Raw genomic sequence first — 22457 nt, forward strand, 5'->3', positions numbered from 1 at the left:
CTCGCATGTATTTCTCTCCCCTGCTTCTCACTCTTACTCCCTCTTTTCCTCACTCACTCCCCTCTCTCCTCTCCCTCCATCAAGTTAATTATCCCACGCACACTCATTCCTTCCCCCCTCACACATTTCCCCCTCAAGATATATACCAAAAAACTTCCCACCCCCAATGCAAAAAACTTTCCAGCCCTAAATACATACAAAAAAATCCCCACCCCCAAATATACACAAGCTTCCCCAAATGCATACAAAAAAACACCTATATTAAAAAACAATACATATAACCACACACACACACACACACACACACACACACACACACACACACACACACACACACACACACACACACACACACACACACACACACACACACACACACACACACACACACACACAGTTAGGTCCGGAAATAATTGGACACTGACACAATTTTCATAATTTTGGCTCTGTACGCCACCACAATGGATTTGCAATGAAACAACCGAGATGCAATAGAAGTGCAGACTTTCAGCTTTAATTCTAGGGGTTGAACAAAAATATCGTATGAAACATTTAGGAATTGCAAAAAAAAAATATACACAGTCCCCTTATTTCAGGGGTTCAAATGTAATTGGACAAATTAACACAATCATAAATAAAATGTTCATTTTTAATACTTTGTCGAGAATCCTTTGCAGGCAATGACTGCTTGAAGTCTGGAACGCATGGACATCACCAAACGCTGGGTTTCCTCCATTGTGATGCTTTGCAGGCCTCTACTGCAGCTGTCTTCAGTTGTTGTTTGTTCATGGGTCTTTCTGCCTTAAGTTTTGTATTCAGCAAGTGAAATGCATGCTCGATCGGGTTGAGATCAAGTGATTGGCTCGGCCATTGCAGAATATTCCACTTCTTTGCCTTAAAAAAACTCCTGGGTTGTTTCGCAGTATGTTTTGGGTCAATGTCCATCTGTAAAGTGAAGCGCCGTCCAATCAACTTCGCTAAATTTGGCTGAATCTGAGCAGACAATATATCCCTATACACTTCAGAATTCATCCGGCTGCTTCTGTCTTCTGTGTAAATGAAATGTGAAGTGTACTATGTATAGCGCTAGATCAAAAGTGTGACAGTGCAGTGCACAGTGGTGGAACGGATGTATAAAATGAATATACAAGTGAGCAGCCTAGATCCCTAATGTGGAGACTATCTCATTGTAGTCTACAAGTGGAAAGGTGAAATACAAATAAAAGGTGAATAACCCTGGCGCTAGAAGGTGAACTACAAATGCTATATGATAATAACAAATGGTGACCACAATAATATACAATGGATAATATAAATTAAATTAAAGTCCTCAAAGGATATAACCAATAAAAGTCCTTATGATGAATTGAGAAGAGTCTTTCTTCCTGTTGAACTTCTAGTCCCCACTGTAGTGTGAAACTTCCCTGATTGCAAATGGTGGTCCTGATTGAAGAGACAAAAGCAGGGACAGGGCATTGCGCAGTATCGTACAGCAAAAAGATCCCCTCCCAACGAATGTCCCAAATGATGCCTACTTACAAGAAATAGGAATAAATCGCACGGTGGATAGAATCTGTAAGATAAACCGTCTGAGTCCTGTCTTCTCCAGAGCTGCACGAACCCCACGCAATGTCCCTGGCTCAGCTGGAACTCCAAACGGTCTTTGTCCATAGGCAGTATAAATCTCAGTATCGTGGGATAGAGAAATGGATTGCGCAATAACGTTTAAAACTTTATTGTACAACCACACATGTGCAGAAACATACTTACAATGTTTCTGTCAATTAAAAGCAATGAATGAGAAGTGCTGCAAAGGCTATGGACCCCCACACGGTATCTCCCGGTTTTTCACAGTCCTCTGGATGTCTCGTGCATTCGATACACACAGTATGCGTCCCACGTGACTCTGCGACTGCGGCCCGCAATGATGACGTCAATATCTATGACAGCTGACCGACACTTCAATTTTGGCTCCTCCCTATGCGTTTCGTGACGGGGATTTGTCACTTCCTCAGGGGACACACCTTTGCCGCCTCACTCACCGGGCCCGGGAAGCCAACACCGGCAAACCTCCCCTGTTGGCGGCCCTGGCAGGTAGCCCAGAAGACCAGAACTGACTCTATTTCCAGTCAGTGATTTGTGAAGAGGAAATTCTGGATACTTCATCTGGCACATCCCATGGGATCGGATGATCGATGTAGGATTTTGCTGCAGATGCGATTGTGGTAACATGTCCCTAACATGTCATGCTCTTTTATTCTTATCCTGATGTACGTGCAATACTCACCTGCTGACTGAATTTACCAATACAATTTTATACTTACTACACTGAGATTTTGTGCTTTTTTCTTTGTTTACTAGTGATATAGGTTGCAGAGCCATCCTACTATATGTAACCAGCTGCAGCTTCTCTTGTCAGATTTACGCAGGTTCAATTTACTCCTGTTGTTTTCTATTCAGCACTTGTGATTACATATATGTAACGGGTTTTCTGGCCTAGCCTGACCCACCCAATCTCACATTGGCCCCTGTGGTCTAACCATTCCCAATAACATGGTCGTGTCTGGTGGTGCACCTGTTGGCAACAGGACTCCTGAGTCTCCCGCATGATGTTGTGTGGGGATTGCCAACCCAGACAGGCAGGTGAGGTAATGTGCGTGAGTCCTACCTATATCCAGTGCAGCGCCTCCACCTCATCAGGATCTCTGCGTCCGCAGGAAGATGTGACTGATGAGGAACTCCTCTGTGGTGCCTCCTCCTGTGAAAGAACTTCACACCCACACAGCAAGGATTTGTTGAACTTGAGCATCTTTATTGTAGTTGCGGTATGGGCCAGCTGCCCCTCGCAGTGATGAACTCAGCCGCACATCTCAGCGTGTGATCCCTTCAAAGGTACACCCTCCCAATGGAGTGGAATCCCCTCTCCCCTCAGGGAGATCACCCCTGTGCCAGGTCCCTGGACACAGTATGGCGTTGATAGCTTGATGCTGATTGATATAGAATGGGGCCACTAGTTACAGCACTAGCAGGCCTCTTTCCCCAGGTCTCAACACAGACCTGCTCCTTACTCCAACACACTAACTTTGAGCAGTGCTGTGCCTTATATCTCTCAGGAGGCAGGCACATCTCTGATGTCACTAACGGTGGACTCAGAGTATGTAGCCACTCCCATCCACACATAGGGCACCTCACCAGGGTGTGAGGGCAAACCTCCATGATTACTGCTGGCATCCCTGTAACTTACCAGGCTTACTGCCAGCAGGAGAGGAAACTGCAGTCCATTTTACAGCATGGCTACATATAGTTTCTATCACTAATGTTTAATATACACAGTCACTGTATATAAGATTTTTTTCAATTTCAATATTCACTGATTTTTCACTTTAGACCCAAGTTGTGTATTTACACAATTTATATATTCATTTTTACATTTAATTATCACTATCAGATGCGCAGTGTTTTCTCTATTTTTATTCTCATTTATAACTTAACAAATAAATAACCATAGCCCAGTCCTCTCCGAATAATCAGTATTAAATATGAGTACCTTCAAGTCCACTGAAACCTGCAACCAATTGCATGAGCTGTCTACAACTACACACCTAAAATATTTTTTTTTTAAATTATTCTTGATTGCCTTACAGGTGAAACAAAAGACAGCATGATTGTATTATTTTCCCAAGTCTTTGCTATTTCTGTTATTGTATAAAGCAATGAATATTTTCATACATTTCACATCGATGTACAGTATTATGCATGTATACGCAAACAAATACCTGTGATGACTCTGATGTACTAATACATTTGGTAGTCTTTTGACACCACCTAAATATTTTATGTGCTCCTTCTATTTTTTTGCGTATACTGTCATATGGGATCCAGCTTTCGGACGCGGGATCAACAGGAGGTAAGCACCAAAAGTGAACTTTTTGACTAACTTTTGTTTATAGCAGTGGTGTGCCGTTTATACCTTCTTCTATACAGTACTATGCATGTTTCTTTAATTTACTTTAATACAGATGCAGCGGCCATTATTGAAACACTTCACGCGGTGTATACCTCGGAATTCCCATTTGATGGAGCGGGATTGCTTCCAACCGTACCGCCTTTAGACACGAGTGCAAGCAAGTGCAGAAAATGGCATTTTAGTGTTCTGGCTTTTAAACACCTGAAATTGACACAGTAGCACAGTACTGTACACATTACAATTCATTAATTTCATTGCATTTAATTGCACACAATCCATGAAATTCAAACAAAGCAACCGCAATAAACACGTGTGCCTGGGGCGATTGGCCGCGTTTATGCCGCGTGAAGTACAGCAGCGCAAATGAAAATGGTGCCGTGATTTGTTCGAATAACAGCCGCTGCATCTGGAAATATTTCATAATTTATAAAGACTGAATGTATCTGTTATTTGAACTTTCCTAGCATTGGATGAGTGTATGGGAATAAGGGTTGGGTTACATCACACAGAACAGTACAAACCGTTTATTACTGTACTTTACCAAAAGTCCCGAAATACTGTGCATTGAATTAGGATTATAGACACACTAGCGCCGCCTATCATTACTGAAAAGTACTACAGCACCTGCAAAACACCATTATGCAGCCACGGTCATGGGACTATGACATACAAAGAAATACCAGAGCATTGCACTTGGTTTTGCGTGGTCATGGGAACAGCAAGTCTTGCTACATCTGCCCTGTAATTTCATGTTGTCATAACATTTACTGTTTGTCCCATTACTCTATCAGTGATTTTAAGTCATACAGGATGCACTATATAACTGTCCAAATGTAGGAAGCTCACTGTGGTGAATGGGTTTATTACTGTACTTGTAGTACAGATGTTTCTATTTAGGGAATTACCCCCATAACTAACTACAGTACGTATTTATCAAAGTCTCCCTGCAAATATTGCTGCAATATTGATGCAAAAAGCATCCGGTATCATACCTTCACTGGTATGGTTTCTTCACTTGTATTATACCAGTTTTCCATCAAAAAGACATTAGCTAATGAATGATAATTGCATAATGCAGTGTATAAACAAGAATTATGGTACAAATATTTTTAGTATATCTAATATATTTTATGAGAAATTAGGTCAAAGTTAATTTATTAATTATGCATACAGAACATTCTTAGTAAATACCTTACATTTCTGCTAGGCTCCTTAAAGAAGAAAATGTATTCTCTTCTACTAAGCCGATCTGGTTATCACGTAGGAACCTAAGAATACAAAAAAACACATTCAGTATTAATTTGCATCAATGTACAGTGGTGGTATAGATCATGTAATGCAGATCCAATACAACTCCTACTGTACCACAAAAATCCATACTTTATCAGATACATTTTATGTGGACATACTGGCCAACCTCTTTCAATCTGCAGACAGATACAGTACAGTATGTCAGGGGCAGCCAACTCAGTCCCCAAGGGCCACCAACAGGTGAGGTTTTAAGGATATCCCTTCAGCACAGGTGACTCAATAAGTTGCTCAGTCATTGACTGAATGTGATGGCTATTTAAATGACAACCCTCACAATTTTGGTGGAAGAATGGGGAGAGAGGAGAAAGAGGGAGAGAGAGAGAAAGGAGAGAGAGAGCAGATAGGAGAGAGAGACACGGGGAGAGAGGAGAGAGAGAATGAGAGGAAGAGAGAGAGAGAACGAGAGCAAGAGAGAGAGAGAACGAGAGCAAGAGAGAGAGAGAACGAGAGCAAGAGAGAGAGAGAACGAGAGCAAGAGAGAGAGAGAGAACGAGAGAGAGAGAGAGAACGAGAGAGAGAGAGAGAGAGCGAGAGAGAGATGATTTGACTCCAGCAATGTCAGTTATTTCCCTTAATGAATGAGCTCCATATTTGTCCAGGGTTGGGGCCCACTGCATTTGATGATGCAACCAATATCAGGCCGGTCAGGCCCCAAAAATCTCCACAGTGCTATAGGTTAAATGTTGGCATGTACTGTAAGTGGCTGCTAAATTGCAAAAAACCTTGGATGGCCGAAGGACACTTTTTTAAATAATGAGGGAAATATATCAAAATTAAATTAAAATGTTGGGTAATTTTTGATTGTCCTATAAATGTTACCTCTTTTCCCTGACTTTTTATACACACCTTTGCTTTATGGTTTTCGACTATGATTATTTCTAATCCAAAATCCAATAAAGTTGTTATAGTGGCAAGTTGGATTTCTGCATCATGGACGGTATCTTTGAAATATGTTGTTGTGTACAGTAAGTCTTATTTCCTTGGGTAATCAGAGGAACATAGGGAACAACGGATTTAGCATATCCAAACTCATTTATTGTTGGCTTAATAAATGAGTTTGGATATGCTAAATCCGTTGTGCCCTATGTTCCTCTTATTATCTATTCAGGACTGATCACAGGCTTTCGTTCAAACATCGGAGCACCGGTAACTGTATCATATTTTTTTCCCTTCAATTTGAGGTGTGCAGCATCTTCCTTACTTGTCTGGATTATTTCTTTGGGTCACATAAATGGAATATGAACTCTGGGAAAGAAAGCATTTTGCCACAGTCTTGTGATACTGGGCCATGGGCTTACAATTAAATACCCAGGTAGACTGGTGTCGCTTTGCAGTCATCTTGGGAAAATCTGCAAGTCAAGAGAGTCCAGAAAGAAAGGGCAGAGTCCTTGTAGGGGACATGATCATAGATATGTAATGAATCATTGAAATCTCATTTGGTTTATTTTATTTTTGAACGTCCAGAGCCTTCTTTACAGCCTAATGAGAACAGGGCCATTGTGGAATTTTAGTTCTGAATAGATTAATAGACTACATAAGTTCTACATATATCTCCAGCACAAGAATCAAATTGCCAAAATAAGGTACTCTAGTCATCTTAAAATGAATGAAATGTAAACTATGAAAAGGGAATCTTTTTTTGTCAGTCATGGCACACAATTTGTATAATTTTATCAATACATATTCACAAAAAAAAGATACTTACAGGACAGTGAGCTTGTCACATGTCAGAAAATTGGAATCATGCAGTGTCTTTAGATGGTTGCCTTCAAAATCCCTACACAAGAATCAACTGAGTTAACGGTATTGGTTTTATTGGTTGTGAATGATACTCCACATCATTATTTACATCCACTAACCCAAATCTTGTATTTAAATAAGCAACAAGTGAAGAAACATAAAGTAGCTGACCCAGAGAGGGTGGATAGGATCCTGCATGGTGGGAAGGGGGGAGAGAGAAGTGGGAGGGGGGAGTGGTGGTGGTAGGGGTTAAACCATTATCTGCCTCAGAGTTTAGTAAGGCATTGCATGACACTGCACATAATATATATTATTATTATTAACACTTTCCAAGTTGGCAGGTCAGTTTTATTTTGCCAGGTTATGACAGATACAATGTAATCATTCTTCCTGTAATTATACAGGTTAATAAGATTTCTTTTTTTTTTTTTTTTACTCAATTTTTATTAAAAAATTTCAGGAGAGGGATAAATGGAGAAAATAAAAGATGGGGAGGGAAGGCTACAAAAAATAAAGACGGGAGGAAAGAACACATCCAGTTAGAATTTTACCTAGCAAATCATCTTATAACATTCATACACACAGTTAGTATATATAGCAGTTTTTACAACAAAATTAGGTGGGTATTAATATTTGGTTGACCAGCACCCAAAATCTATGGCAACCACACCTTCTGGAAATCTACGCATGTATCGTTGTTAAGACTAACCAATTTTTCCATGCAGCAAAATCTGCCAGACTTTATTTTTAACTTTAAGGATTGAGGGGATAGTTGGTTACTTCCATACTGCCACTAGTTCGCGTCTTGCGGCTGAAGACAAGTGGCACAGTAATTTATTATCATCTCTCGTGAGAAGGTGATATTGTTTGTTTAATAGGAATAACCAGGGATCTAGGGGGGAAGTCCAAACCAAAAAACCTATGTGACCACATCTTGATTTCCAGCCAATAAGCTGATATGAGTGGACACCCCCACCACATATGGAGAAATGTGGCCTGTACTCCACAACCCTTCAGACACATTGTTGAGTACTCTGGAATGAATTTAGCTAGTCTCATGGGTGTCAAGTACCACCTCATCATAACCTTATAGGCATTTTCTCTAATCGTGATCCACAGGATGTAGCAACGTCTGAAAAATATAATTCCAGTCTTCCATGTCTAGTTCCTCCCCCAGATCCCTTTCCCATTGGATCATATATTTCAGTTTTTTATTCATATGACGAGGAGGGCTATCAAAGTACCCGTAATTAGAATTTTAACCCAGGGAGTGTTAGGACCTGCTATGGTCATGCCTTGAAAGTGGCAGCAGGCTTAAGACGCTTTGGCCAAAGGGTTAAACTAAATGACCGTTTTTTCAAGAGAATATATTGGTATTGCACTGTGTATTTTTGTCATATTTGAAGTAGCGTTGGGCATCTTTGTCTGTTTTTTGTTGTCATTCACATGTTGTCATCTTTTCTGTCTTGCGTACTGTAACCTATTAATTACCAACTGGCCATACAGCACCCTTGACTCTGCCCATGCATACTTTCTCTGTACTCCATCCATTTCTATGTCTTTATCCCATTTGAAAAGAAAAATCCTTTGATATTCCATAGCTGTGGAACTTCTTACCAAATACCAGCCTCTAATTTCAAGATACTGTACTCCATGCACTTATTTTCAAAGCTTAAAATAACCCTAATTCTTTCAACAAAGTATTTGATTCAAGACATTTTTTTAAAATGATGACTTTAATGGCAGTTAACATGGGATCGAGCTCTGAAACCCCTTATAAGAGCTTAGTGAATCTGCCCTATGAGTAACATGTATTGGTGTCTGTGATTCTTACTATACAGCTAGAAACTGCATGCTTTCATACTGCTGTACCATACTGTATGTAGTTACATGAATATTGTGTCCCCACAGAAGATACTGTATGTGCAGTATTCATATGAGTACATACTGTATAATAATTAATAATAAACAATAAAAATAGAGAAATAGTTTTAAAATAACTTTTTTCTGAATAAATCAGACAGTCAGATTTTTACTAATTAGCAATTACTTACATCCAATTAATAAGTGGCATCTGGGCACACAACTTTGGAGGAAGCTCTTCCAGTGAGTTGTTTATCATTGACCTATATAACAAGTAGGGGAAATAGTTAATAAGAAGCAAATAGAATTCTACAAGAAACAAATAATGTAATCTCATTTGAAAAGTGTGCTCTTTCGGTTTATTTATGTTAAGCGAAGTACACATTAGTTAAAATGAGTCCTGCCTTTTCAGTATAAGATGCTATGAAAACCCTTTTATTTTAGTTGATTCAATATTTAAAAATATCCCAAACAGAAGAATCATACTTACAAGAAGACCAGCGACTCTAGTCCAGTAAAAAGCTCTGGTGAAATTTTCATTATCGGGTTTTCATCAAGGATTCTAAAAAGATGTTTTAAAACAACAAGACAAAGAAACATTTTGCTAAATAAAGGACATTATGAGGCCTTCTGCATGCTGTAAAAGTCTCCCCTGTCAAAAATATGAAAAAGGACCTTTAAAAAAAAGACTTTACCATATTGTTGTTTCCTCATTTTACTTATATAGAGCCCCATATGGTAAAATGCCTCCCATTTGATATAATGTAGACTTATTTAAACATGTGCCCAGAGGGTTCTATAGATTAGACTCAAAGATCTGGCTATGTACTGTAGCTTTGCAGAAAATTATGGGGACTTGTTGACATGCATTACGTAAAGACATGATTATCATGGTTGGGGATTTTTTTTTTTAAATCTATGATGTTCAGTAAGTATTAAAAATTGTCACTTGTTTTATTTTCAAAATCATCTGAAATGGAGGATAAAAGGATAAACATGCAAGTGCTCAGTAAATACTTACAGTAAGATCAATCACCCTGACAATACCAATAATGCTATAACCAATTAGCTGTAATGCCAGTATTCTCTATTCTTCTGCAGAAAAAGTAATGCTTTATTTATTGTCATATTTATCTAATGCATAACATTTTTAATATTAAGAAACTACATGGCATGTTACATAATTGCCATGAGTTTTGTAGACGTGTAATAACGATGCTCATTCATCTATAAATATAGGGAAGCATTGAAATAATTGCTAATTGTATTTGAGCTTTTTTAATGTTATGAAAGTGAAGCATTTTGGTTCTAAATTATTTAAATAAAGTCCAATAATTTATCACCTACTCTCTAATCTATATGCAGGAAGAAAATGAGTAACACTACATTTTTAATGAAGTTCTCACAATTCTATCACCGAGTGCACACATAAATAATATAGTTCAATTATGATACTAATTTATACCTTTTGTCTTTATTTCATTTTTAAACACCCATCGGGTGTTTCGGTTTGCTTTACTGTGAGACACACAAATCAGTAAAGTGTATATACCAAAGGTATAGACACCTGAGTTGCTTGACAGGCCTTACTTGATGGAATACACACATGCCTTCAGAAAGTACACACGTCTCTATCGTGGAAAGTATGAGATATTGTAATCCTCATTTTTTCTCCGACTCTCTAAATTCTGTAAGGCAACTTAAGGTAACGTTAACTTCAGTTAATTCAATGGTAACACTGTACTCACTAAAAAATAGTCATGCAGCATCATTATCTTATATTGAAGTCACGTTTATACTCAAGCATTATAAAGTATAGATGTTGTTGAAAAAGATATGCAAAGCATAAAAAAAACCCTACTCACAAAGCTCCATTAACGTTAATGTAACAAGAATAACTTTACGTTATTTGTCATTCAGAATTCTGTCATTATTCCTATTCTGAGAAACTAAAATAAGGTAAAAGCAATACGCAAAATCCCTACTGTATTTCAGAGTGTGGCTGAGAGTAACGCAAGATTTACTGTATGTATAATTTATATGACGTAGTGTTCATTTTCTGCTTTAATTTACCTGTCCACTCAACATAAAGCCCTATTTCACTGTCTGTGTGGGAGTAATACTAAGACTTAAATAATGTCATTTACAGTTATTCTGAAATAACATGACTTTAAGTCTTTGCTAATGAGAATTAGTATGGGCATTATTTTTACATAGAGTACAATTTATATTATAACCTGTAAAACACAGGGCAAATAATATCCATTATTCCTGATTTACAGTAGGTAACATCACATCATTTACCCTTCTTTTATGGATTTTAGGGATTCAGGGCTTTGTCTCCTTGCTGATTTAGGGCAAGATTCACTAAAGCGTGCTAAGCTTTAGTATGCCCTTACGCGCACTCAAATAAATAAGAGTTAAAGCGTGCAGAAGGTCAGCACCCTTTATTGATTCTGAGCTAAGGGATTAAAATTCAATACCGGTACATCCTGGAAATATTTATTGGTTTATGCCAAACGATTTGAAGGTGGATGCAACAGAAACATACGGGATTTTGTACTTACAACCATTTTAACTGACGTAAGTGGCTGAAAACTCCTTGTTTGAGGTTGCGAATAGAGTTGTTACTAAGATATCTGTAAATCAATAGAAATTATATGAGCATTCGTGAAGTGTAATAAGCATCTCATTTGCATACACAAGAGAGTGATAAATAGCTCCAAAGTAAAGCAAGAGAATGAGTGAATGCTGAGCACAGAGGTAGTGGCGAACACACAGGAAATAAAGGGCTTTGTGGGAAAACAACCTGTAATTTTTGTGGTTTTTCCAGTGATCTTTTAAGTGACGGTCTCTTGTGGTACTTCCAGTTGACTGTGAATGAGTGGAGGTCCCCTGAATTTTTTTTTTGTAATTGGGAACATTTTCCCACTTTTCTTTTTTTCCCTTTCTGATAAAGTCGTAATGTTATAACATATGGTGTACTATTTTATAAATGATATGAATATATATACACACAGTTGTTAGTACAGTATATTAAAAAATATATAAGTCTTTCTATTGCAATAAAATGTAGTATTATTTTGTACATACGATATGGTGCCCGAGATACTAAAAACATAATACATTTTCAAATGTTTCTGCACTTCTTTAAAGGTAGAAAAGGGATGTACAGCTGCAGTGGCCGTTATAATAAAACTTCGCCCAGTGCACCGCTCGGAATACCCCTGTCACGGCGCGTGATGTTTCCCAACCGTAACGCGAGTGATGCGAGTGCAGAAAACTGCATTTTAGAGTTCTGGTTTTTTAACACCTTAAATTGACACAGTAGCCCAGTAGCACAGTACTGTACACATTGCAATTTATTAATTTCATTGCACCCAAAGAAACAGAATCCATGAAATTCAACAAAGCAATCGCGATAAGCGCAGGTGCGTGGGGCGATTGGCCGCGTTCCTGCTGCGTGGACTACAGCAGAGCACACGAAATCGGTGCCGTGAAGTTTTACAATAACGGCCGCTGCAGCTGTAAGGACATTTGAGAATAATATCACTATCGCACAAATAAACAGGACTATTCTGAGCTTATTGTATACAGGTGCAAACTTAATTTGCCCAAATAATGCTCATTTACATACAAATATGCATATTTGCAAACTTACAGATGTAACAAGACATACTGGTCTAGTGGCCGCAGAAAAAAATGCGGAAAACCCAATTGCGGTTCCAAGGACAGCAAGGTTTGCGTCTCGGAAGGATTAACGATATGGGGGTCCATGCTTTTGAATGGGACCCCGCAGCGTTAAGCCTTTGCTTGATGGGCCATCTTCTGGGGAAGAATACCGGTGCTAACATTTTAGATGAGCTGTGCAGCAGTCTCTCTCCGATGGCAGCCATTTCCCCGCAGTACTGAAGTTAAGATGCAGGGCTGTATTTCCTTGCTATCCCCGTAGATAATGTAGATGCCATTATATGGATCCCTACATCATGAGGGGGAGGCTATATGACTAGCAAGGGGGCTGGACAGTGTTACGTGTCCTGCCCAGCCCCATTGATGATGTAGATGTTGAAAGACCCCATTTCTGAATCAATTGGGCAAAGATTTTGGGGCCTATTCTATAAGCCTTTATGACACACTTATCGAGGCATTTTTTGCCCAAAATGCCTTGCTATTCTGTAAGCTTGATAAATGGGCGATAAAAGCATAAATCGCCCATTTTTTCAGCCGCCCAGAAGAGGTCGCCGGGTGAGCGGCGATAAGCCACTTATCGGCACGTTCTGAAATTCGTGCAATTCTAGTAACCTTGATTTAGTTTATCAAGGCTAATCATGGCTCTAAAATGGTGAGTTTCTCCAAAAACCTCACGCCAGGAAAAGTTGACGTGAAGCTGGGGAGAACATGCTGAGAAGCCGGCGAGTGAGGACTTAGGAAATAAAATGCATTTTTTCTGCATCAGATTGATGCCCGGGAGTCTCCGGAGCTGATATCCATTTATATCAGCACTGGAGGCCACCGGCATGAATCCCATGCAATAAAAATGCATTTACAGGCAACTTCTTACCTTAGCGGCCAACCGCTAAGGCAATGAAGGGGTTAACTACCAGTGCCATATTTATTGTGGGTAGCTGGGGTGGGTGAAGGTGGTATTAGGTCCTTGATGGGTGTTTAGGCCTTGCAAGGGGGCCTTTTTGTGGAGTTAACCCCTTCATTACCTTTGTGGTCAATACCACTAAAGTAATGAAGGGGTTAACCCCTCCCGATTACACCCGTAGGCCTAAACATCCATCCTTCTGGCTTCTACTCCCTTCACCCAAACCCTCTACCCACAATAAAAAACATACACACCACAACCCTACTACCCACCTCCTCTACCCCCAACAACCCCCCCCAACACATACAGTACAGTACAGTACAGTAATGGGCAAAATAACTATTATCCACATATGGATAATAGCTCATTTGCCCATTCAATATCAATCATTAGCCAGCCAGCATAAATAAAGTAAATAAAACTTTATACTTACCCCTGCAATCATGAAGGGTATCCTCGTCAGCATACTCCAGGTCCATGTCCTCCGTTGCCAGCAAGAGTACATGAAAAAATACAATCTAATGGCCCCTAACCCCTTAATCACCTTAGCGATTAATAACCGCTATAGTAATTAAGGGGTTAACCCACCCTCCCTCTCTACCCACCCCGGAGGCCTAACCACCCAGCCCGGCCCCACTTTACCTACCCTGTACCCAGTGATTGGTACAGTGGTATATCATATAACTAAGATACGCCCGTTCCTCTGTTGTTCGACTGCTAAAACTCTGACTCAGGCCCTCATTCTCTCCCGTCTTGATTACTGTAACCTCCTGCTGTCCGGCCTTCCTGCCTCTCACCTGTCTCCCCTACAATCTATCCTAAATGCTGCTGCCAGAATCACTCTACTCTTTCCTAGATCTGTCTCAGCATCTGCCCTCCTGAAATCCCTCTCCTGGCTTCCGATCAAATCCCGCATCTCACACTCCATTCTTCTCCTCACTTTTAAAGCTTTACACTCTTCTGCTCCTCCTTACATCTCAGCCCTAATTTCTCGCTATGCACCATCCCGACTCTTGCGTTCTGCTCAAGGATGTCTACTTTCTACCCCCTTTGTATCTAAAGCCCTCTCCCGCCTTAAACCTTTTTCACTGACTGCCCCACACCTCTGGAATGCCCTTCCCCTCAGTACCCGACTAGCACCCTCTCTATCCACCTTTAAGACCCACCTTAAGACACACTTGCTTAAAGAAGCATATGAATAGCACTGTGGATATTCTGAACACAGGATACATAAAGATTGGCCCCCTGCAGACGCACTTACCAGAACTCCCTCCTACTGTCTCTGTACGTTCTCCCTACCTACCAATTAGAATGTAAGCTCCTCAGGGCAGGGACTCCTCTTCCGAAATGTTACTTTTATGTCTAAAGCACTTATTCCCATGATCTGTTATTTATATTATCTGTTATTTATTTGATTACCACATGTATTACTACTGTGAAGCGCTATGTACACTAATGGCGCTATATAAATAAAGACATACAATACAATACAATATCCCTTTAATATGGGCATGATAAGCCACTATAGCACTCAATGGTCAACCTAATAAAAATCCTTAAGGCCAAAAATACACAATAATAAAAGAAATAAACAAGCACCTAAACATCCCAACAATAAAATAATTTAAAACCCTAATAGTACACATGAATAACATTTATCTATCACCAAAACAGGAAACTAACTGAAATTATGTTATTCCAAAACATAAGAATAAAATTAAATAAACACCTGTACAACCAATTAAATAAATAAAAGCTCTAGCAACAAATCAATTAAATAAATAAAATTACTAGCCAACCAGTCAATTAAATAAATAAAACCACAAGTCTACAAAACAATAAATGAATTTAAACCGCTAACCAACCCTAAAATGTACTCAAAACAAGCCCTCCAAATTCCAAGCAATTTTATCAAAATAATAAACAGAAATAGAAAATATACCAATCAATACAAAACAAGCATTTGCCAAAAAAAGCATTGCATGTCACTGTATTTATCTCTGGCCTAAAGGGGCACAGATTAATACATTGGCAGTCAATGGGCAATGAAAAACAAAATAAATAAATAAATATAATAAAAAAAAAACCTGAAAAAATACATTTACATACATTCAATTTTGTAACACTTGCAAAGAAAGTGTAGCGCTTGCGCTGCCCACGAGCAAGACAGGACCCCGGTACTGAGGTGGGTAAGTTGTAAACCACACACCCACAGTAGCGGAAACGTGCCTGGCAGGCAGATTGTCAAACGTAACTGGGTCTGGATTCGAGAGAGTGGGTTAGTTGATACTTGCCAAGGTCTTGGAATGGAGAGTTCAGAATAGTCAAGTCAGTTAGCCGTAGTCTGTGGTTGGAGAGGTTAGAATCGTGGAGGTCCGTATAGCCATGGTCTGTGGTTGGAGAGGTTAGAATCGTGGAGGTCCGTATAGCCGTGGTCTGGATTGGAGATATCCACAAAGTCAAGGGTAAGCCGGGGTCAGTATCCAGAGGGGTTTGAAAGTCGAGCCGGTCGGTACACAAAGAGTTAAACTTCATAAGAACACAAGACAAGGAGCAAGACACAACAGACGCAGGAGCTCAAGGCTACAACAAGTTATGCTCAGCCAGGTAGGAAAGGACGTGCAGGGTATTTGTAGCACACACAAACCAGTAGCAAGGGAGGTGGAACGGAGGCACAGCCCCCCCCTTTCTTTTTTAATGAAGTGACGTCATCTCTAAGAGAGATATGTCATATTTAAAACCACATGGCTAAATCACATGGTATTACAGCCAATGGAATTGAAGACAATCCCATTGGTTCATGTACCATCTGATATGTTAAATTATGTTAAACCATTCCTTAAAGTGATGTCACATCCTTTTAAACCAATTTAACATATCACATGGTGCATGAACCAATGGGATTATCTTCAATCCCATTGGCTGTAATACCATGTGAGACAGCTATGTGGTTTTAAGGATGTGACATACCTCCCTTGGAGATGACGTCATATCCTTAAAAAAAAATACAAAGAGGCGGACACATGATACAGCATCCAATCGAATTGGAGCTGTTCCATCTGACCCTAAAATGTGACATCACAGGCCCTATATAAGGCCTGTTACGTCTAATTTTAGCTCAAGAAGACATCGAGGCATCTTCCGTTGCTGGATTTACCATGGGGCTCTATTGGATTACAAAAAAGAAGCAAGAAGATTAAAGAAAAGAAGAAAAGAATGACAGATGAAGATAGAAGAAGGTGACAGAAGATCAAAGAAAGATTTTTTTTTACCTGATGCTGATCTTCAAGGACGATGGAGACTGATTGCGGGTGATGACGTCGCAGGTCGAGAGCTTTCAGATACGCCAGGACTCAGAGGGTGAAGACTTATAAAGGTAAGTAAAATATTGAATGTATGTAAATGTATTTTTTCAGGTTTTTTGTTTGTTTTTATTTATTTTTATTTTTGTGATTGCCCATTAACTGCTAATGTATTAATCTGCGCCCCTTTAGGGTACAGATAAATACAGTGACAGGCAATGCATTTTTTGTCAAATGCTTGTTTTCAATTGATTGTTATTTTTTCTATTTCTGTTTATTGTTTTGATTAACTTGTTTGGCATTTGGAATGGCTTGTTTTTAGTATATTTTAGGATTGGTTAGCATTTTAAATTAAGTAATTGTTTTGTTGGCTAGTGATTTTATTTATTTAATTAATTTGTTGACAAGTGGTTTTATTTCTTGAATAGTTTGCTTGGATAGGTGTTTATTTAATTGTATTGTTATGTTTTGGAATAACATAATTTTAAACATTTAGCCGTTTTTGTGATAGATACATTTTAGTGTTGTGTACTATTAGGCTATTTAGTTATTTTATTGTTGGGGTGTTTAGGTGTTTGTGTATTTATTTTATTATTGTGTATTTTTGGCCTTCATGATTTGTATTAGGTTGACCATTTGTATTAGGTTGACCATATTATATGGGTATGATGAACTACTGTGCCAATCAATGGGTAGAGGGTGGGTATCATGGACCCTTGGATGGGTGCTTAGGCCTCCTGGGTGAGTAACGGGGGAGAGTGGTTTAACCCCTTAATTACTATAGCGGTTATTAATCGCTACAGTGATAAAGGGGTTAGGGGCCTTTAGATTGTATTTTTTATGTACTCTTGCTGGCAACGGAGGACATGGACTGCAGTATGCTGATGAGGACACCCTACATGATGGCAGGGGTAAGTAGAAAGTTTTATTTACTTTATTTATGCTGGCTGGCTAATGTTTGATTTTATAATGGGCAAATTAGCTATTATCCATATCTGGATAATAGTTATTTTGCCGATTAATGTACTTAATTTGTTTTGGGAGTTTGTTGGGGATAGAGGAGGTGTGTAGTAGAGTGGTTGTGTTTATTTTTGTTTCTTGTGAGTAGAGGAATTGGTTGAAGGGGATAGTAGCACCAAAGGTGGGTGTTTAGGCCTTCCGGGGGGTAGCAGGACTGATTAAACCTTCATTACCATAGCGGTAGTGAAGGGGTTAACTCCTCCTGCAACCTTCCAGGCAGGCCTAAGAACCCACCCTGGGACTACTACCCCCTTCATCAACCCCATCTGCCTCAAGAAATAGGCTATTGAGGTTTAACCCTTTCATTAAATGGTGGCTTGCTGCCAAGGTAATGAAGCTGTTTAATTATACTGTACATTTTAGTACTAGTGTAGATGAGCATGGGGTCTCTGAAGCAGAACCACTTTGATTTGATGTCCGGTGACCCCTGCTTCCCGAGATACAGGCCCGTTATGGGGTGCCGGAATCTCCTATGCATTTTATTTCCACGTTCACGTGACACAAGACATTTAAATGCATAGGCGATACCGGCACCCTATAATGGGGCCTGTATCTCGGGAAGCAGGGGGTTCCCAGACCTGAAATCAACGCGGTTCTTCTCCAGAGACCCCCTGCTCATCTACACTAGTATTAAAATGTATATTAAAATCTTGCGATCGCTAGCGAGATATGCGCAGAGAGAGGCGGCTCTCTCTGTGCAGCTCTCTCTGCAGCTGAAAGAAATCGCTGGGTGAGCCCTTTTGAGAGAGGCGATCATCACATCGCCGGCTACTCGCCCATTTCAGGAATTTTGCTATCACAGGTGCTTTCTGATTACTGTGATAGCAACGCTTAAAAAAAATGGCGGTGTAAACGACCAAGCGATTTATTTTATGAAGCCTTATAGAATAGGCCCCATAGTCTCCTTATAACAATTCTCCTGGGGATATTGTCTTTCGATTCAGGAAGTCTACTCTCAGGTGGCATTTCACCGGATTGTGCATTGCTTGTAGGTATTTTAGGTGCTGCTCTGCCCAGTTGAATTTAGAAAGTGACTCTTTCAAAAGAGTTAGACTCCTTATTTGTTTAATATAAATGACTGCCATCAGATTGAATGAATCATTAAACTTGTTCTTTCTACTGTATGTCTGAGGCAAAGAAAACAATTACCTGCATTATGGCCCTTAACTCCGGAAGGTTTGCTAGAGCAGTATGAGATTGAGTATGTCACTTTCCTTGAGGTATTTTTTAACCTAATTGTGCACTCCAACCTGTGCCCCTGCATCGGTAGTGAGTGTGACCCATTATCGATCCAAAGAGCAGCCTAGTTTGAGACTGTTGTCTTGTTTTCACCATAGCAATGATTCTTTTACATCAGGGGTAGGGAACATCCGGCCCGCGGGCCTGAAATCATTTGTTCTAGCCCATGTGAGTTAGGGGCCAGGCCGCCTGGGCCCCTTGCGCGGCCATGCCCCTTGATAAATCCTGTCGCCCGGTTACAACTGGGTGACATGTCTTAGCGTGCTCGCGATGCTCCTACACAAAGAACCCCCCCCCCACCCCTGATTGGCTGTCGCTGCCAAGATTTTTTTGTGGCCCGCAACAAGCTCTATCCGAGCTTGCAAAGCGAGGCCCGCCTCTTTCTGCATGGAGCAAGTGGTAAGTCTGCTCCATGCCTCCCTTGCCCTGATTTCCCCCCCCCTTGCTCTGTTTTCCCCCATGTGTATGTGAGTGTGTGTGTGTGTCAGAGAGAGTGTGTGTGTGTCTGAGAGAGCGTGTGTGTCTGAGAGAGAGTGTGTGTGTGTCTGAGAGAGTGTGTGTGTGTCTGAGAGTGTGTGTGTGTCTGAGAGTGTGTGTCTGAGAGAGTGTGTGTGTGTCTGAGAGTGTGTGTGGCAGAGTGTGTGTGTGTGTGTGTGTCTGAGAGTGTGTGTGGCAGAGAGTGTGTGTGGCAGAGAGTGTGTGTGGCAGAGAGTGTGTGTGTCAGAGAGAGGAGGTGTCAGAGAGAGAGTGTGTGTCAGAGAGAGAGTGTGTGTGTCTGAGAGAGTGTGTGTCAGAGAGAGTGTGTCAGAGAGAGTGTGTGTCAGAGAGAGTGTGTGTCAGAGAGAGTGTGTGTCAGAGAGAGTGTGTGTCAGAGAGTGTGTGTCTGAGAGTGTGTGTCTGAGAGAGTGTGTCTGAGAGAGTGTGTGTGTCTGAGTGTGTGATTTCCCCCCTGCTCCGATTTACCTGGAAAACCAGTTACGAGTAGCAACATCATCAATACCAGCTAACATCACACGCCTCACCAAAGAGAAGCAGTTCCAGCCATCACATTAGGGGTGAGTTAATTAAATATTTGACCAAATATAGCAGGCTCATTTTTAAGTTGATAATTTTGTATGGCCCGCGAATGATGTTATAAATATTGTGATGCCGTCACTGCCCTCTAAGGGCTAGAATGGGGCAGTTGTAGGACTTTACAGCTCTCATAGAGTTAATCATTCTGGATAGGTCTGTTCAGCTGTGAGTTAATGAGCTAATTAGCCTAGCCTGTATAGTCAGGAAGTGACACAGAGATTTCCCCCCCCCCCATGCTGCCAGACACACACTGTTGAGAGTTATACAGAGAGAGTGAGAGAAGCTGCTGTAGACTGATCTGGGAAGGCACACACAGACTGCCCTGTGAGAGACTGAAAGGGGACCTGCTGCCGGTACACTGGGTAAAGTGGGGAAAAGAGTTTAGTTCTCCCACGATTACTGTAGTTAGGGACTAAGCAGTATTAGTCAGTACTCCTGGAAGGAGTTAGGTCTTTTTCTTGTTTCTGTTTTTGTGTTATGAGTTAACCCTGTACCTGCCTTACACCTTGTAAATAAACCCCTGCTTAGAAAGTACAGTGTTTCCTGCCTTTGATCTGGACAAAAGATCTGACGCTGGGACTGAGACGTCACAATTGGTGGAGTTTAACGCGGGCAGTCCACAAGGCAGTGAAAGGGGAAAATGGAGGAATTTCTGACCTCGCTTCAGCACAAGCAAACAGAAAATTCTGCAATTTTAATGCGGGGTTTGCAGCAACTGGCAAAGACCCAAGAGGAGATGTTAAAATCCTATAATGAGAGTTTACTACAGATGACAAAGTCACAAACTGAAAGTACGGCGGCGTTAGTACAGCAGATGGCGCTGTCCCTACATCAGACACTAAAAGAAGAGCAAAACGAGACGCAACTTCGCCTACACCAGGAGCTCCGAGCGTTGAGAGAGAAAATTACCGCCCAGCCTAGAGTGGCCCCACAGGTCGATCACCAGGTAAAAACACACTTCATTCAGAAAATGACGATGGACGATGACGTTGAGGCGTACCTGTCAATCTTCGAGCACTCCGCAGTACGCGAAGGGTGGTCAGCTGAGGAGTGGGCGGGAATAATTGCTCCCTTCCTGGTGGGAGACTCACAACAAGCCTATTATGACTTAGAGCCCGAGCAAGCTAAGGACTATGACACCCTGAATGCGGATTTGAAAATTCCTGTTTCTTGTGTTTTTTTACGGTGACAAGATCTTTCCTGTCCAAAAGACTAGCCTATTGAAAGGCTGCATGAATATCATCCTGATCATAACCTCTTGATCTAAATCTTGTACTGAGGTCTTTTGAATGTACCAAAAATGATTTCTCATCCAAACAGAGTCTCCTTTAGCGAAAGAATTGTCCCTTAGGGATCCCACGGATAAGGAATCTAGGATGACTACTTCTTGTATGGAGAAACACATTTCTGTAATGTAATTTCTTATACACATCTGTTTGTATTGAATTATTCATATCAATATAGAACGTCAAATCAAGAAAATTTATGTGATCTAAATCTGTTTCTAAAGTGAATTTTAAATTGACATTATTAATATTTAGGGAGCCAAAAAAAGTGTTCAATGTGTTTGTGTCACCATACCATATAAAAATGGAATTGTCTATATATGTTTATAGAAAATAAAATGATGACGAAATGTGTTAGTGCTACCGTAAATGTTAGTAAGTTCCCATTAACACATAAAGATATTAGCATAAGAGGGGGCAATGGAAGTTCCCATAGCAGTGCCTTTAATTTGAAGATAGAAATGTGAATCAAATAAAAAATAGTTGTGAGTAAGAAATGAATGCAGTCTGTGATGAAAGTGTTCTGTGAATTAGATAGTGAAGAAGATTGTAAAAAGTGTTGAATGGCTAAAAGGCCGTGATCGTGTGCAATGATAGTATGCAGAGATGTGACGTCCATAGTGACCCAACGATAGGTGCTATTCCAGACAACTCCTTCAATATCTAACAAAAGATCTGTAGTATCCTGGATATATGAGGATAAGGAATTCACAAGCGGTTGTAAAAACCTATCCACATAACGGGAGACCATCTCCCAAAGATCGAATACTCGACAAGATGGGTCTTCCCGGAGTGCTGTTGAGTGACTTGTGGATCTTTGGGAGATGGTGGAACACCGGTATGATGGGATATAAACAATTCAAATAATGAAACTCCTTAGTACTTAACACGTATAAAGTGTTCCCAAGTTCTAATAAACTTTGCAGGACTTTCAGAAATACACTGGTAGGGTCTTTCTTCAACTTGGTATAAAAAACCTGATCACTTAGTTGCCTTAAGGCTTCTGCTTTATATTTGGAAGCAGACTGGACCACAATAGCACCCCCTTTATCCGCGTTCTTTAT

The 22457-nt window shown here is 40.3% G+C and overlaps 1 protein-coding gene across 1 annotated transcript in view; it reads right to left on the minus strand.

Moving 5' to 3' along the window:
- RXFP2 (relaxin family peptide receptor 2) overlaps positions 1–22457 on the minus strand; it is a 211798-nt gene that overhangs the window by 67756 nt on the left and 121585 nt on the right. Inside the window, exons 6-10 of the mRNA XM_075593187.1 lie at positions 11449–11520; positions 9372–9443; positions 9073–9144; positions 6984–7055; positions 5164–5235 (exon numbers count right to left, since the gene is read on the minus strand). Of these exons, the coding sequence (XP_075449302.1) occupies positions 5164–5235; positions 6984–7055; positions 9073–9144; positions 9372–9443; positions 11449–11520 (360 nt within the window). The remainder of the gene's footprint in view (positions 1–5163; positions 5236–6983; positions 7056–9072; positions 9145–9371; positions 9444–11448; positions 11521–22457) is intronic.

This window comes from Ascaphus truei, chromosome 3 (assembly GCF_040206685.1).
Source record: "Ascaphus truei isolate aAscTru1 chromosome 3, aAscTru1.hap1, whole genome shotgun sequence".
Classification (NCBI taxonomy): Eukaryota; Metazoa; Chordata; class Amphibia; order Anura; family Ascaphidae; genus Ascaphus; species Ascaphus truei.